The 17,731-nt window shown below is 41.3% G+C and overlaps 1 protein-coding gene across 1 annotated transcript in view; it reads left to right on the plus strand.

Annotated features, from left to right (window-relative positions):
- LOC139156204 (protein strawberry notch homolog 2-like) overlaps positions 1-17,731 on the plus strand; it is a gene marked incomplete at its 3' end in the record, with an annotated part of 137,738 nt that overhangs the window by 109,638 nt on the left and 10,369 nt on the right. The window contains exons 7-9 of the mRNA XM_070731484.1: positions 7,882-8,049; positions 14,362-14,457; positions 17,622-17,718. Of these exons, the coding sequence (XP_070587585.1) occupies positions 7,882-8,049; positions 14,362-14,457; positions 17,622-17,718 (361 nt within the window). The remainder of the gene's footprint in view (positions 1-7,881; positions 8,050-14,361; positions 14,458-17,621; positions 17,719-17,731) is intronic.

Below are 17,731 nucleotides of genomic sequence, written 5' to 3' on the forward strand. Positions count from 1 at the left end.
AAATTGATTGTAAATCAGTGTTGCTTCCTAAGTGGACAGTTTAATTTCACCGAAGTTTGATTTACTTGGAGTTATATTGTGTTGTTTAAGTGTTCCCTTTATTTTTTTTTTTGAGCAGTGTGTATGTACACACACGACTTTTCAGGTACTTTTTAGACCTTTTTTGACAGATGAATAAATGAAATGTTTTCTTTGGAGAGCTTAAACTGGGAAATGGAGAACAGTAATAAAACTGTATTTAACTTTTGTAAACTTTTGAAGCTGTCTCCAGAGCTTTGGGTCAGGCAGCTAAGGGGCCTTCGTTGATTATGTGGGGGAGAGGGGTTTGGGGGGGGGGGAGTTAATGTTTAACTGGGCTGTCGTGAATTTTTGAGAAACTGCTGTGAGTTGGTTACCTCCATAAATCATTAATAAAATAAGAATAAGGTCTCCAGAGTTGCTTTGCAGAGGGAGGTGGGCTGAACATGCATTCGATTAGTAAATAAATACATCTGCCACTAAGGCTCCAGGAAGTGGAGCCTTAGCAAAAACTTCAGAAGAGAAGGATTTAGGGGTAGTGAGCAGTGTGGTCGGGCGGTAGGAAAGCAAGTAGGATGCTTGGCTGCATAGCTAGAGGTATAACAAGCAGGAAGAGGGAGATTGTGATCCCGCTATATAGAGCGCTGGTGAGACCACATTTGGAATACTGTGTTCAGTTCTGGAGACCTCACCTACAAAAAGATATTGACAAAATTGAACGGGTCCAAAGACGGGCTACAAGAATGGTGGAAGGTCTTAAGCATCAAACGTATCAGGAAAGACTTAATGGACTCAATCTGTATAGTCTGGAGGACAGAAGGAAAAGGGGGGACATGATCGAAACATTTAAATATGTCAAAGGTTCAGGAGGGAAGTGTTTTTAATAGGAAAGTGAACACAAGAACAAGGGGACACAATCTGAATTTAGTTGGGGGAAAGATCAAAAGCAACATGAGAAAGTATTATTTGACTGACGTGGTTGGTAAATCCACAGTAACTGAATTTAAACATGCCTGGGATAAACACATATCCATTGTAAGATAAAATACAGGAAATAGTATGAGGGCAGACTAGATGGACCATGAGGTCTTTTCCTGCCGTCAGTCTTCTATGTTTCTATGTTTCTATCTGGGTTTGAAGCTAGTCAGATCCATGGTGGCTGTAATGATGGAGTATAGAATAAGAATAACAACAGAGTTGGAAGGGACCTTGGAGGTCTTCTAGTCCAACCCCCTGCTGAGGCTGGAAACCCTTCACAACTTTAGACCAATGGTTATATCATCCTACAAAGAGCCAGACAATGTGTTCCTCTTTCTTATTTGTTTAGCGACTGTTCAAAATTAAAAATGGCATTTGAGTGCCATTACTGGAAACAGAGCAAAATAACAAGTGATAGGATTCTTATTAAAAAAATATTACAGTGTGCGGAATTGGATAAATTAACATATACATTAAATAACAGAGAAGATACAGAATTTTACTGGAATATGTTCTGTAGCTCAGTGTTTCCCAACCTTGGCAATTTGAAGATATTTGGACTTCAACTCCCAGAATCCCCCAGCCAGCGAGTGCTGGCTGTGGAATTCTGGGAGTTGAAGTCCAGATATCTTCAAGTTGCCAAGGTTGGGAAACACTGCTATAGCTGGCTAGAGGAAAGGAAGAAAATAGGGGAGTAGAGGGAACGGGAAATCTGAAGTTTGTAAAGCCATAGATAGAGATATAAGGAATAAATAGTAATAATAAGTCAGTGTTTGTACTCTTATTATATTGTGCATGTAGATATTGAAATATTGATATCAATGATGAAATAGATTGAAAGTTAAGAACTGTAAAAGGAATACAGTTTAACTGACTGGAATATAACAACAGTATAGTTTACCGTTAAAAGAAAAGGTTTAGAAGTCCTTTTTTTTTCATTTTTTCTTTTTTCTGTTCTTTTGTTCTTGTAATGTACGTTTGTACTTATGCCATGTGTGTATAAGTTTGAAGTGCGCGAATCTATCTTTCCAATGTAATTTTAATATTTATATTCAATAAAAACCATTCAATTTGTTTTTTTAAATCCAAAATTAAAACAGTATTTGAAAAAAGTGACTTATGTCCGGTCCTTATACTGAAGAATGTTGCAGCATTCACAGGGGTGCTTTTTCAAAAGGCAACTAACTGAACTTCGTGTTTTCTTCCTTAAAGATGTTTCGCTTCTCATCCAAGAAGCTTCTTCAGAACAGAGAAGTTATAAAAGTCTCCCTTTTAGAGAATAGTTTTAGCCATGCCGTTCTTTACTCACTTAGTCGGAAATGGCTGCCGATCAGTTTCCGGTCACAATTCAAAGTGTTGGTCATGACCTTTAAAGCCCTACATGGCATTGGACCAGAATACCTCTGGAACCGCCTTCTACCGCACGAATCCCAGCGGGCAATAAGGTCCCACATAGTTGGCCTTCTCCAGGTCCCGTTGACCAAACAATGTCGTTTGGCAGGCCCCAGGGGAAGAGCCTTCTCTGTGGCGGCCCCGGCCCTCTGGAATCAACTCCCCCCCGGAACAGCCCCCACCCTCCTTGTCTTTCGCAAGTTACTCAAGACCCACCTATATCGCAAGGCATGGGGGAACTAAGACATCTCCCCCAGGCTTTATATTTCATGTTTGGTGTATATGTGCTGTATGGTTTTTAATTGTTGGGGTTTTTATATATTTTTATTATTAGATTCGTCCCATTGTTATACTGTTTTTATTACTGTTGTGAGCCGCCCCGAGTCTAAATAATAATAATAATAATAATAATAATAATAATAATAATAATAATAAACATTGAGCACCCGAGAACCTGCTTTTGGGCAGACAATACACACAACTGCATCGTACACTTCTCATTCTCACAATCTATAAAAATAAAACAGTGTATTTTAATTGGCATGGACTTGCCGAGTAATTCTCTCACACAGTTCTTGCTAACTACTTCTTGGATGAGAAGCGAAATGTCAAAAAAAAAGATTCCAGTTCCCTTTTGAAAAATCACCTTTGGGACAACGGTGACCTGGATGATTTGGGAATCTCAATAGGCAGGGCACCATTTTCACGATTAGGATAATGGGAATGGAAATATTTTTATATTTTTATGTATGGTATGCGTGTGGTGTCTGGTTTTTAAATGATGGGTTTTTTAGATGTTGGGTGAACAGTGCGGTCAGGCGGTAGGGAAAGCAAGTAGAATGCTTGGCTGCATAGCTAGAGGTATAACAAGCAGGAAGAGGGAGATTGTGATCCTGCTATATAGAGTGCTGGTGAGACCACATTTAGAATACTGTGTTCAGTTCTGGAGACCTCACCTATAAAAAGATATTGATAAAATTGAACGGGTCCAAAGACGGGCTACAAAAATGGTGGAAGGTCTTAAGCATAAAACGTATCAGGAAAGACTTCATGAACTCAATCTGTATAGTCTTGAGCAGTGTTTTTCAACCAGTGTGCCGCGGCACACTAGTGTGCCGTGAGACATGGTCAGGTGTGCTGCGAAGCTCAGCAGGAGAGAGAGAGAAAGAAAGAAAGAGAGAGAGAGAAAGAAAGAGAGAGAAAGAAAGAAAGAGAGAGAGAGAAAGAAAGAAATAAAGCAAGAGAGAGAGAGAAAGAAAGAAATAAAGCAAGAGAGAGAGAGAAAGAAAGAGAGAGAGAAAGAAAGAAAGCGAGAGAGAGAGAAAGAAAGAAAGAGAGAGAGAAAGAAAGAAAGAGAGAGAGAGAAAGAAAGCAAGAGAGAGAGAAAGAAAGCAAGAGAGAGAGAAAGAGAGGCAGGGGAGAGATAGAAAGAGCAAAAAAGAGAGAAAGGAAGGAAGAGAGAAAGAAAGTGGTATGGAGATTGAGAGGAAGGAAGGAAGAGAGAGAAAGAGGAAGAGAAATAGAGCGAAAGGGAGGAAGAGAGAGATAATTTTTTTGTCCAAACATTTTTTAGCCCCCCACCCCACCCCGGCTCAATGTGCCCCATGATTTTGTACGTGTAAAAAATGTGCTGCAGCTCAAAAAAGGTTGAAAATCACTGGTCTTGAGGACAGAAGGGAAAGGGGGGGGGGACACGATCGAAACATTTAAATATATTAAAGGGTTAAATAAGGTTCAGGAGGGAACTGTTTTTAATTGGAAAGTGAACCCAAGAATAAGGGGGCACAATCTGAGGTTAGTTGGGGGAAGGATCAGAAGCAACGTGAGAAAATATCATTTCACTGAAAGAGTAGTAGATGCTTGGAACAAACTTCCAGCAGACGTGGTTGGTAAATCCACAGTCACTGAATTTAAACATGTCTGGGATAAGATAAAATAAAGGAAATAGTGTAATGTCAGACTAGATGGACCATGAGGTCTTTTTCTGCCGTCAATCTTCTATGTTTCATTATTATTAAGTGAGGAACACGGTGGTTTGACTTGCTTGTCACAAGATCGCAAAAGGGGATCACAGGATGACCCCAGGACCCGGTAACCATCATAAATGTGAGTCAGTTGCCAAACATCTGAATTTTGATCACCTGACAGTCATTAAGTTTAAAAAGAAACCGGTCACAAGTCACTTTTTTCCAGTGCCATTGCAACTTCGATTGGTCACTGTTTGTAAGTGGCGGGCTACCTGTAGCCCACTAAATTAGTGCTAGATGAAACTTAATGGAACTCAAGATGGATAGGACATGGAACATTTGTGGGAACGTAAAGATTCCAAGCTGATCTCTCACTTGACTCCACCTAAGGCTCTGCCTTTCCTATGGTACACATTTTTCTTCCCCTTGACAAGATTTTTCATTTTATTTTTCAATTTGATTTATTTGTACCCCGCCCTTATGATGGCATACAAATCTAAATAATAATAATAATAATAATAATAATAATAATAATAATAATAATAATAATAATAATAATAATGATATAGCATGCATGCCGACAGGTTCCACAGGTTCACCATCACAGTGCCACTAGATCGGGGTAGGCAAAGTTAGCTCTTCTATGACATATGGATTTCAACTTCCAGAATTCCCGAGCTAGCATGCTTGGCTCAGGAATTCTGGGAGTGGAAGTCCACAAGTCTTCGAAGAGCCAACTTTGCCTATCCCTGCAATAGACCAAACTACCGTGTTTCCCAGAAAATAAGACGTACCCCGAAAGTAAGGCATGTCAGAGGTTTGGCAGAATTTGCTAATATAAGGCACTCCCCGAAAATAAGGCGTAGTCAAGTTTACATACGGTATGGTGGAGTTGGGGATGGGGGCGGGGAGCGACAAAAGTGCGGAGACGCCGCGCGTGCTCCCCATCCCCCTGCCAGCCCGTGGGTGGAAGGAAAGGGAGCCGCAGCCACCCCCACCTCCCCGCGGTGCCTCCGCCCCCCTCCGCGCCCCTGGCCTCTCGCCGCTGCCCCCTGCCCGCCCAATCTGCCCCCTCTCTGGCTTTCTCCGCCTCCCATCTTGGTGCGTGACTTCTCCCGCGGCGGTGGCGACTGCGGCTTCTCCTCCTCATCCGCACTCCCAGCCAGGGGGCTGCGAGAGGGTTTTCTCCGCGCGCTTCGGGAATGCCCGCCCCGCCCCTTTCGCAGCCCCCTCGCTGGGAGCGCTTTTGTCCTGAGCTTTCAGCAAGGGGGCTCAGTAGAGGCAGGGCAGGTGTCCCCGAAGCACTCGGAGAAAGCACTCTCGCAGCCCCCTCGCTGAGAGAGAGAGCAACAGACAGAGCAAGATGGAAAGAGAGAGGAAGAGAGAAAGAGGGGGGGAGAGAGAGATAGCAAGAGAGATAGAAAGAGTGAAAGAGAAAGAAAGCAATAGAGAGAGAGAGAGAGAAAGAAAACAAGAGAGAAAGAGAGAGAGAGAGAGCTTATTTGAGAAATATAAGGCACCCCCCGAAAATAAGACGTAGCACAACTTTTGGAGCAAAAATTAATATAAGACAGTGTCTTATTTTCGGGAAAACAGGGTATCTCACAACTAGTGGTTCTGTGCTGGGAGCTGTGCTTTGAACTAGGGACAAGGTTACAAGTCTAGAATTCACAATTAGCCCTCGAGCTAATTGTGCAGCTTTAGTTTTGTTCGCATTAATCTTAATGGAGCTTAAGCCCTGAAGCTAAATTTATTTAAGCCCTCAAGCTAATTTTGCTGCTTTAATTTGTTTGTAGCTATTGATTGACAATCGTTCTGCCTAAAGTTTTTCTGCTCTGCCTACCTTAATCTGGGGTGTGTTTTGTGCGTGGGCACATGGGCATGTTCAACTCCCAGATAGACTGCAGACCAGAAGTACACAACCTTGGCAAATTTAAGACTTGTGAACTTCAACTCCCAGAATTCCCCAGCCAGCTTTGTTAGAATAGAATTCTTTATTGGCCAAGTGTGATTGGACACACAAGGAATTTGTCTTTGGTGCATAAGCTCTCAGGGTACATAAAAGAAAAAAATACATTTGTCAAGAATCATGAGATACAACACTTAATTGTCATAGGGGTCAAATAAGCAATCATGAAACAATCAATAATAATAAAAATCTTAAGGATACAAGCAACAAGTTGCAGTCATACAGTCATAAGTGGAAGGAGATGGGTGATAGGAATGATGAGAAATAACTAGTAGTAATAGTAGTGCAGACTTAGTAAATAGTTTGACAGTGTTGAGGGAGTTATTTGTTTAGCAAAGTGAGGGCATTCGGGGGAAAAACTGTTCTTGTGTCTAGTTGTCTTGGTGGGCAATGCTCTGTAGCGACGTTTTGAGGGTAGGAATTGAAACAGTTAGAATAGAATAGAATGGAATAGAATAGAATTTTTATTGGCCAAGTGTGATTGGACACACAAGGAATTTGTCTTGGTGCATATGCTCTCAGCGTACATAAAATAAAATATATGTGGTACAACACTTAATGATTGTCATAGGGGTCAAATAAACAATGAAGAAGCAATATTAATAAAAATCTTAGGATATAAGCAATAAGTTACAGTCGTACAGTCAACATGGGAGGAAATGGGTGACAGGAATGATGAGAAAAACTAGTAGAATAGAAGTGCAGATTTAGTAGAAAGTCTGACAGTGTTGAGGGAATTATTTGTTTAGTAGAGTGATGGCGTTCGGAAAAAAACTGTTCTTGTGTCTAGTTGTCTTGGTGTGCAGTGCTCTGTAGTGACGTTTTGAGGGTAGGAGTTGAAACAGTTTGTGTCCAGGATGTGAGGGGTCAGTAAATATTTTCCCATCCTTCTTTTTGACTTGTGCAGTACACAGGTCCTCAATGGAAGGCAGGTTGGCAGCAATTGTTTTTTCTGCAGTCAGTTCTGGGAGTTGAAGTCCACCAGTTTTAAAGTTGTCAAGATTAGACACTCTTATTGTAGAATGTAGACAATGCCTTTGCTTTCATCCAGAAAACATGAATGGAGCATAATTAAATGTAGTCGGTGGTTTGTTCCATGCTCGCAATCCATTGGAGTCCACTGGCTTAATGATATTCAAATAAAGAAATCACTACAAATAATTTTTAAAAATTCAATAGCAATGTCAGGGATCAACCTTCTGTAGCCTGGAGCATTTAAGACGATAGGAAGTGCAACTATATCTGTGGCCAGCACAGCTGTAAGCAGGATTGTGTAACATAATTGAAAAATATCGAGTTAGGTCTGGTTTCTAGCTCCTATGAATCAGGGGTCTCCAATCTTGGCAACTTTATGACTTGTGGACTTCAACTCCCAGAATTCCCCAGGGAGCATGTGCTGGCTGAGGGATTCTGGGAGTTGAAGTCCACAAGTCGTAAAGTTGCCAAAGTTGGAGAGCCCTGCTATAAATCACTCGTCTTTCACGGATAATCCTCATGTTGTTCTAATGAATGATAGTTAATGCTGGTTTGCTCATTTTCTTTCTCCTAACCCTCCAGGATTCTGCATACCTCAATGAACTCTCCAACAATTCCCTCTTCTCCTCTCCCGCTGACTCCCTCTCGGATATTGCCGATATTCAGGAATTCATACCTGCCGACAGCCTCAACCCGGTGCCAACGCTATGGGACGTCAACGTCAATGTGCCACAGCAGAACCCTATGGAGGTCAGCCCCTGATCTCTCTCTTTTTCTTTCTCTTTTCTTTCTTTCTCTCTCTCTCTCTGTCTTTCTTTCTTTCTTTCTCTCTCTTTTCTCTCTCTCTCTTTTCTCCCCCCTCTCTTTATTTTTCTTTGTCTTTCTCTTTTCTTTCTCTCTTTTTCTTTCTTTCTTTCTCTCTCTCTTTTCTCTCTCTCCTTTCTCCCCCCTCTCTTCTTTATTTTTATTTTTATTTTTCTATTTCTTTCTTTCTTATTTTCTTTCTTTCTTTTTCTCTCTCTTTTTTCTCTCTCTCTTTTCTCCCCCCTCTCTTTATTTTTCTTTGTCTTTCTCTTTTCTTTCTCTCTTTTTCTTTCTTTCTTTCTATCTCTCTTTTCTCCCCCCTCTCTTTTTTTATTTTTATTTGTCTTTTTCTATTTCTTTCTTTCTTTCTCTCTTTTTCTTTCTCTCTTTCTTTTTTTCTCTCTCTCTCTTTTCTCCCCCCTCTTTTTATTTTTCTTTGTCTTTCTCTTTTCTTTCTCTTTTTCTTTCTTTCTTTCTTTCTCTCTCTTTTCTCCCCCCCTCTTTTAATTTTTTTGTCTTTTTCTATTTCTTTCTTTCTTTCTCTCTTTTTCTATTTCTCTCTTTTTCTATTTCTCTCTCTCTCTCTCTCTCTTTCTTTCTTTCTTTCTTTCTTTCTTTCCGGAAAGGGGCGGCTTATAAATCTAATAAATTATTGTTATTATATTATTATTTCTCTCTCTCTTTCTCTCTCTCTCTCTCTCTCAGAATAGAACAGAACAGAATAAAACAGTTGGAAGGGACCTTAAAGGTCATCTACTCCAAACCTCCTGCTCAGGCAGGAAACCCTACACAATTTGAGACAAGTGTCTGTCCAATCTCTTCTTAAAAGCCTCCAGTGTTGAAACACCCACAACTTCTGGAGGAAATTAATCATTCCACTGATTAACTGTTCTCACTGCCAGGAAATTACTCCTTAGCTGTAGGTAGCTTCTCTCCTTGATTAATCTCCATCCATTGCTTCTTGTCCTGCCAACTGGGGTTTTGGAGAATAGATTGACCCCATGCCTCTCCCTCTCTCTCTTTCTGTCTCCTTCTCTTTCTCGCTCTTTCTTTCTCTCTCTCTCTCCTTCCCTCCCTTTCCCCCCTGCCTGGTGCTAGGTTATCTTCCTTGGTTTAGTAACATGCACAATTGTACTGTAATACGATATTGTGAAGGGTACTTTTAGTCCTGAAAGAAATAATTTTGTAGAGCTGGAAGGGACCTTGGAGATCTTCCAGTTCAACCTGCTGCTGACTTTGGGCCGGTCACTCTGTCTCTTCCCAACCCACCCAACAGGGTGGTTGTTATGGAAAAAATAGAAGGAGGAAGGAGTATTACGGAGAAGGGCGCCCTAGAAATCCAAATAACAAATGAATAAATAAATTAGAAATAGCCACCGCCTTGAATTACTTACACAAAATAATAAAAGCAGGATATGATATAAACAAACTAATAAATCAATCAGTCAATCAATCAATCATGAATTATTTTCTTGAAAATCTCCAATAAGATTTGCCTGGAGGCTGTTGGGGCCTGGAGGGGTGTCAACAAACTCAAACTCAATCCAGACAAAACAGAGTGGCTGTGGGTCTTGCCTCCCAAGGACAATTCTATCTGTCCATCCGTTACCCTGGGGGGGGGGAATTATTGACACCCTCAGAGAGGGTCCGCAACTTGGGCGTCCTCCTCGATTCACAGCTCACATTAGAGAAACATCTTTCAGCTGTGGCGAGGGGGGCGTTTGCCCAGGTTCGCCTGGTGCACCAGTTGCGGCCCTATCTGGACCGGGAGTCACTGCTCACAGTCACTCATGCCCTCATCACCTCGAGGCTCGACTACTGTAACGCTCTCTACATGGGGCTACCTTTGAAAAGTGTTCGGAAACTTCAGATCGTGCAGAATGCAGCTGCGAGAGCAATTATGGGCTTCTCTAAGTATGCCCATATTACTCCAACACTCCGCAGTCTGCATTGGTTGCCAATCAGTTTCCGGTCACAATTCAAATTGTTGGTCATCACCTATAAAGCCCTTCATGGCACCGGACCAGAATACCTTTGGGACTGCCTTCTGCCGTACGAATCCCAGCGACTGGTTTGGTCCCACAGAGTTGGCCTTCTTCGGGTCCCGTCGACTAAACAATGTCGGCTGGTGGAACCCAGGGGAAGAGCCTTCTCTGTGGTGGCCCCAACCCTCTTGAACCAACTCCCCCCTGAGATTAGGATTGCCCCCACCCTCCTTGCCTTTCGCAAACTCCTTAAAACCCACATCTGCCGTCAGGCATGGGGGAACTGAAACATCTCCCCCTTGCCCATGTTGTTTTGGTGTTGGATTGATTGTGTGCTTGTTTTTTTTAATATTCTAGGGTTGTTTTAATGCATTTTTTAGCTTAAAATTGTAATTGGATTGGTGGGTATTGGATTTATTACTATGTATTGTTTTGCCATTGTTGTGAGCCGCCCCGAGTCTGCAGAGAGGGGCAGCATATAAATCCAATAAATCTAATCTAATCTAATCTAACAGCTTTGAGAGGGGATGTAAACACAGAAGTGCCGCAAAAAACTTTACTACCACACTGTGGGCATGGCTTGTTGGCCATGTGACTAGGTGGGAGTGGCTTGTTATTCATGTGGCCAGGGGTGGGTTAAAGGTCATGTGACTGGCTTAATGGTGGCCAATTTGACGTCACTGGGCTCACAGTGTGATTGGGCTGAAGTCATCTCGCTGGCTTTCATGCCCTTAAAGGCAAGACTAGAACTCCTAATCTCCTAATGATTGGCCCAAGGTCACCCAGCCAGTTTTATACTTAAAACAGGACTAGAATTCACAGTCTCCTACTGTGTTTCCCTGAAAATAAAACCTTGTCTTTTATTTTTTTGAACCCTGAAATAAGCGCTTGGCCTAATTGCCATGCACCCAAAAGCCCAATTGGGCTTATTATCAGGGGGTGTCTTATTTTGGAGGAAACAGGATAGTGATATGTCCAAAAACAGTTTTTATAACTAAGAACTCGCAGTCTCCTGCTTTCTAACCTTGTGTTTTAACCACTAAAAAAGTGGCTTAATAGCTCTCAGAATCGGGAAATTCCTCATGATTTCAAATTTATGTGTCCCTTGGTAAAAGCTTTCAACCATTTTTGCAATCAGATCTGTTTTCTGTGTATAAATTCTTAAAATAGTGTCCTGTGTGTTTAATGCAGTTTAATGTTTCCAAATGTAAAATAATGCACTTGGGGAAAAGGAATCCTCAATCTGAGTATTGTATTAGCAGTTCTGTGTTAGCAAATATTTCAGAAGAGAAGGATTTAGGGGTTGTGATTTCTGACAGTCTCAAAATGGGTGAACAGTGCAGTCAGGCGGTAGGGAAAGCAAGTAGGATGCTTGGCTGCATAGCTAGAGGTATAACAAGCAGGAAGAGGGAGATTATGATCCCGCTATATAGAATGCTGGTGAGACCACATTTGGAATACTGTGTTCAGTTCTGGAGACCTCACCTACAAAAAGATATGGATAAAATTGAACGGGTCCAAAGACGGGCTACAAGAATGGTGGAAGGTCTTAAGCATAAAACATATCAGGAAAGACTTCATGAACTCAATCTGTATAGTCTGGAGCAGTGTTTTTCAACCAGTGTGCCGTGGCACACTAGTGTACCGCAAGACATGGTCAGGTGTGCCGCGAAGAAGGAAGCTCAGGTTCCAGTCTCACAACTTTTTGCTGAGAGAGAAAGAGAGAGAGAGAGAGAGAAAGCAAGAGAGAGAGAAAGAGAGAGAGAGAGAGAGAAAGCAAGAAAGGGAGAGAGAAAGAAAGCAAGAAAGAGAGAGAAAGAAAGCAAGAGAGAGAGAGAAAAGGAGAGGAAGGGAGAGCGAGAGAGAAATGAGCAAAAAGGGGAGGAAAAAAGAGATGAGAAAATGATTGAGACAGAGAATGAGAGGAAAAAGAGAGAAACAAAAGAGAGAGAGAAGTGCCTCTTGATTTAAAGCATATGATAAAAAGCACCCAAAGAATAAGAGAGAGAAAAAACCCAGCCCTCATCTGTTTTTGGAAATGGTTCAAGAGTGTGTATATATACACATACACAAAGGGGGGGGAGGAGACAGGGATGGAAAAAGAGAGGAGAGTGTCTTAGGGTGTCATTTGGTGTCACTTTGGTTGGTGGTGTGCCCCAGGATTTTGTAAATGTAAAAAATGTGCCGCGGCTCAAAAAAGGTTGAAAATCACTGGTCTGGAGGACAGAAGGAAAAGGGGGGACATGATCGAAACATTTTAATATATTAAAGGGTTAAATAAGGTCCAGGATGGAAGTGTTTTTAATAGGAAAGTGAACACAAGAACAAGGGGACACAATCTGAAGTTAGTTGGGGGAAAGATCAAAAGCAACACGAGAAAATATTATTTTACTGAAAGAGTAGTAGATCCTTGGAACAAACCTCCAGCAGACGTGGTAGATAAATCCACAGTAACTAAATTTAAACATGCGTGGGATAAACATAGATCCATCCTAAGATAAAATACAGAAAATAGTATAAGGGCAGACTAGATGGACCATGAGGTCTTTTTCTGCCGTCAGACTTCTATGTTTCTATGTGTGATGAGGAAAAAAGCTGCCTTTTATTCAACGATCAATCTAAGATTGCTGGCACGGTGATCTTTTAATTTGGGGAGTGGGATTGATCCCTGGCAGCTGTGGGGTGATTAGTCAACGGATTGAAAATGCTGCTAGGCAGAATAAACATCAACAGCTGGATTACCTGTAGTTTGGAGTTCGTCAGCCTTGAAAATACGCAAAACTTCCCCCACTTTGCTGTCCAACTTCCTGCTTGTAATTGTGACTCAGACTTCCAGTAATGGAAGAGTGTTTGTAAAAATGTTTTTTTTTTTAAAGAAAAAAAAGGGAAATAATTGCAGTATGTTTGTGCTTTTAGGGTTTATCCAGATTTCGGTTCAGTTTTAGGAATGAATTTTAATGCTTTGATAGATAATCTGCCTCTGGCTATAAAAGTTGAAGAAGGATTTTTGAAACAGGCTTTTTTAAATGCTAGCGATTGTGGGGCTGGTGGGGTTTGGGGTTTTTTGGCAGTGTTTTTTTAAGTGTCAAACTTAAAAAGTACTGTGTGGTTTTGATTACTCAAAGTAGTGATGGATGAAAACTTTTGCCTGTAAATACAAGTCATTTGCCACATCTTTGAATTTTGATCATGTAACCAAAGGGGATGCTATGATGGTCACAAGTGTGAAAAATGGACATTTTTATTTTTTCCGGTGCCCTTGGAAGTTTGAATAGCCACTAAATGTAAAGTTGTAAGCCCAGGACTACCTTCAGTTCAACATCAGACAGAACCATTGCTGTTTTATTGCACTGTTTTTCCCCTAATTGCACATTAGCAGGTGTTATAAATAGCATGAATGGAGAACAATAAAGTGAGCATCCGAATGAGAGAATCTTCAAATCTCTTCCGGTGCTAACATTAAAAAAAAAAAATCCCATATCCAAGATACATAAAAATACAGTAATACCTCGTCTTACGAACTTAATTGGTTCCGGGAGGAGGTTCGTAAGGCGAAAGGTTCGTAAGACGAAACAATGTTTCCCATAGGAAACAATGTAAAATCAATTAATGCATGCAAGCAAAAAAAAACATCGCAAAAACGGCACTCCGCTGGGCGCCGCCGCCCAGCTGTCACTACTCAAGACTCACTTATACCGCCAGGCATGGGGGAGTTGAGATAGCTCTTCCCCCTAGGCCATTACAAGTTATGCATGGTATGTTTGTGTGTATGTTTGGTTTTATAATAGGGGGTTTTAGTTGTTTTTATTATTGGATTGTACATGTTGTGTTTATTATTGTTGTTAGCCGCCCCGAGTCTGCGGAGAGGGGCGGCATACAAATCCAATAAATAATAACAATAATAATAATAATAATAATAATAATAATAATAATAATTATTATTATTATTATTATTATTTTGAAACAACCGGCCGCTTCTCAGCATTATCCTGAATGCCGAACCCGGAAGTTCGGCAAAAGTTCGGGTTCAGGTTCGGGAGGCCGCCGAGAAGCCTGTGCTCCTGTCACTCACCCATGGCCCGGATAAATGGCATCAGCGGGCCACATGCGGCCCCCGGGCCGTAGTTTGGGGACCGCTGCTCTGCACAGACTCAGATGTGTTCAGTCCCATTGGCTGATTTAGTTGCTATGCCTATTCATTGACTGGCCTTGCTAGCGTTGGCTCTCCCAGTCGTGAATGTTCTAACATTTCCACATTTCCTTTTCCATCCAGGTCTTGCCTCCTGACTTGGAAGGTCTCGAAGGCTTACAGGGAATAGAAAACCACATCACCACCACTCAGGACATCTCTCGTCTTTCAGGCATCCAGGTAATAAAGGTAATATAGTTAAGGCTTCTATAGTTTTATGTATGGTATGTTTGTATTGTATGGTTTTATATAATGGGTTTTTAGATATCTCTTTTTAAATATTAGATTTGTTTACTGTATATTGTTTATTATTGTTGTGAGCTGCCCTGAGTCTTCGGAGAGGGGCGGCATACAAATCTAATAAATTATTATTATTATTATTATTATTATTATTATTATTATTATTATTATTATTAATGAAGGCAGTCCAATGATTATTACACCTAGTTGGGCTACAAGAATGGTGGAAGGTCTTAAGCATAAAACGTATCAGGAAAGACTTAATGAACTCAATCTTTATAGTCTGGAGGACAGAAGGAAAATGGGGGACATGATCGAAACATTTAAATATGTTAAAGGGTTAAATAAGGTCCAGGAAGGAAGTGTTTTTAATAGGAAAGTGAACACAAGAACAAGGGGACACAATCTGAAGTTAGTTGGGGGAAAGATCAAAAGCAACATGAGAAAATATTATTTTACTGAAAGAGTAATAGATGCTTGGAACAAACTTCCTGCAGACGTGGTAGATAAATCCACAGGAACTGAATTTAAACATGCCTGGGATAAACATATATCGATCCTAAGATACAATACAGAAAATAGTATAAGGACAGACTAGATGGACCATGAGGTCTTTTTCTGCCATCAGACTTCCATGTTTCTATGTTTCTATGTAGTTCAGCAGTTCAAATCTCACCACCGGCTCAGCCTTCCATCCTTCCTAGGTGGGTAAAACTAGGACCCAGATAGTTGAAGGCAAGAGGTTGATTCTGTAAACCGCTTAGATAGGGCTGACAAAGCACTATGAAGCGGTATATAAGTCTAAAACCACAGTGAAGTACTATATAAGCCTAAGTGCCCTTGCTATTGCAAAAGGCCAGGCCTTAAGAACAAATGCTTATAAAGCCAGTTGAACTGAGAAGACAGCAACAGACAGAAAGTGCTGCCATTGCAAACTATTTGATTGACAGCTGCAAGAAGATCACACAGGCCGACTGCAAACAATGGTCAGACAAAGTAGCCACAATGTACATTGGAAGATTTGCAAGAAATTGACCCGCAAGGAAGAACTATGGGACTACAAAAATAGAGGAAATAGAAAATGAAGAAGTTACAGTGCTCTGGGAATTTAGAATGCAAATAGACAAGTACGTGACACCCACAATAAACACACCAGACTTAGCCATCGTTGGGAAGAAGGACAAAAAAGTCGGTATAGGGGACATTGCAGTAGATAGTGGACCTGGAGACAGCAAAATAGCAGACTAAAAAATAGAGAAAATCAGCAAATATAAAAAATAGGCAAATAGAAAATCAAATGAAATAAGTTTATTGTGGTCATTAATCAGCAAAGAGAAATACAGTGTTCCCTCGATTTTCGCGGGGGATGCATTCCGAGACCGCCGACGAAAGTCAAATTTCCGCGAAGTAGAGATGCGGAAGTAAATACACTATTTTTGGCTATGAACAGTGTCCCAAGCCTTCCATTAACACTTTAAACCCCTAAATTACAATTTCCCATTCCCTTAGCAACCATTTAGATTATTACTCACCATGTTTATTTATTAAAGTTTATTTAAAAAAATGTTTTTTAAAGGCAGACGAAAGTTTGGCAATGACATATGACGTCATCGGGCGGGAAAAACCGTGGTATAGGAGAAAAAACCGCAAAGTGTTTTTTAATTAATATTTTTTAAAAACCGTGGTATAGATGTTCCGCGAAGTTCGAACCCGCGAAAATCGAGGGAACACTGTACAACTATGGCAAAAGAAAGCAAAGGTAATGATTGACGCCTTTTGTAGAGCAAAACACTTGGAGTACCACTTGAACACCATCGGCATTGACAAAAAAAACCGTCAGTCAATTGCAAAAGGCCATCTTTACTCCGAGCAGCTTACATCGCACAACAATACCTTTAGCACCATAAATATATACAAGAATGCTATTTCCTTCTTGATTTGGGGGTCTGATTCAGCCCACATTTTCTCTCACTTCCCTATTTTGTTATGAAAAATAATCGTATTTCCAGTTCCTTAGCAGAAGTCAAGGCTTTTCAACAATAGGTTTCCCTGGTGCTTTGGATTATACCGTTCAGTGAGTAATAACCACATCACTTGCAATCTTCCTATATTTTATTAAACGCTCATGTGTTTTAAAACAAAAGCTGCCAAGGCAACGTTAATGTTTTAGAGAGAATCTAATTTAAATAATGCCAGGCACGAACAAGTCAGCCCACCTGTGAAGGTTTCAATGTGCAGAACGCAGCCGCGAGAGCCATCGTGGGGCTTCCAAGATTCGCCCACGTTTCTTCAACACTCCGTGGCTTGCTTGGCTGCTAATCAGTTTCTGGTCACAATTCAAAGTGTTGGTCATGACCTTTAAAGCCCTACATGGCAATGGACCAGATTACCTCCGGAACCGCCTGCTACCGCACGAATCCCAGCGGCCGATAAGGTCCCACAGAGTTGGCCTTCTCCAGGTCCCGTCGACTAAACAATGTTGTTTGGCGAGCCCCAGGGGAAGAGCCTTCTCTGTGGCGGCCCCGGCCCTCTGGAACCAACTCCCCCCAGAGATTAGAACTGCCCCCACCCTCCCTGTCTTTCGTAAACTACTCAAGACTCATTTATACCGCCAGGCATGGGGGAGTTGAGATAGCTCTTCCCCCTAGGCCATTACAAGTTGTGCATGGTATGTTTGTGTGTATGTTTGGTTTTATAATAGGGGTTTTTAGTTGTTTTTTATTATTGGATTGTACATGTGTTTATTATTGTTGTTAGCCGCCCTGAGTCTACGGAGAGGGGCGGCATACAAATCCAATAAATTATTATTATTAATTATTATTATTGCTCAAGCCCACCTACAGGAATCTTCTCAGACTAACCGTTTGCACCTAGGTAAAACTAGGTAAGATTCAACGGCAATCAAGGGAAGTTGGACTTTGTCCTCTAAAAGAGACTCTAAGCTAATTTCCCACTTGACTCCACCCTCTCTCAATCTCTCCCCAAATGTTAGTCCTCCTTCCTGTATCTCTACCTCTGATTTTTGGGAGCATCACTAATGGACCATATGCCTGTTCTGTTGCTACTCGCCTGTTTGACATTTCTGTTTTTTCATTCCATTTCAGCCCCAAACTCAGGTAGAAGAGGAAGAGGAGGGTGACGATGACGAAACAGAGGAGCTGGGTCATACAGAGACGTACGCCGATTATATCCCTTCCAAATGTGAGTGGGTCAA

Source organism: Erythrolamprus reginae, unplaced genomic scaffold, assembly GCF_031021105.1.
Source record: "Erythrolamprus reginae isolate rEryReg1 unplaced genomic scaffold, rEryReg1.hap1 scaffold_99, whole genome shotgun sequence".
NCBI lineage: Eukaryota > Metazoa > Chordata > Lepidosauria > Squamata > Dipsadidae > Erythrolamprus > Erythrolamprus reginae.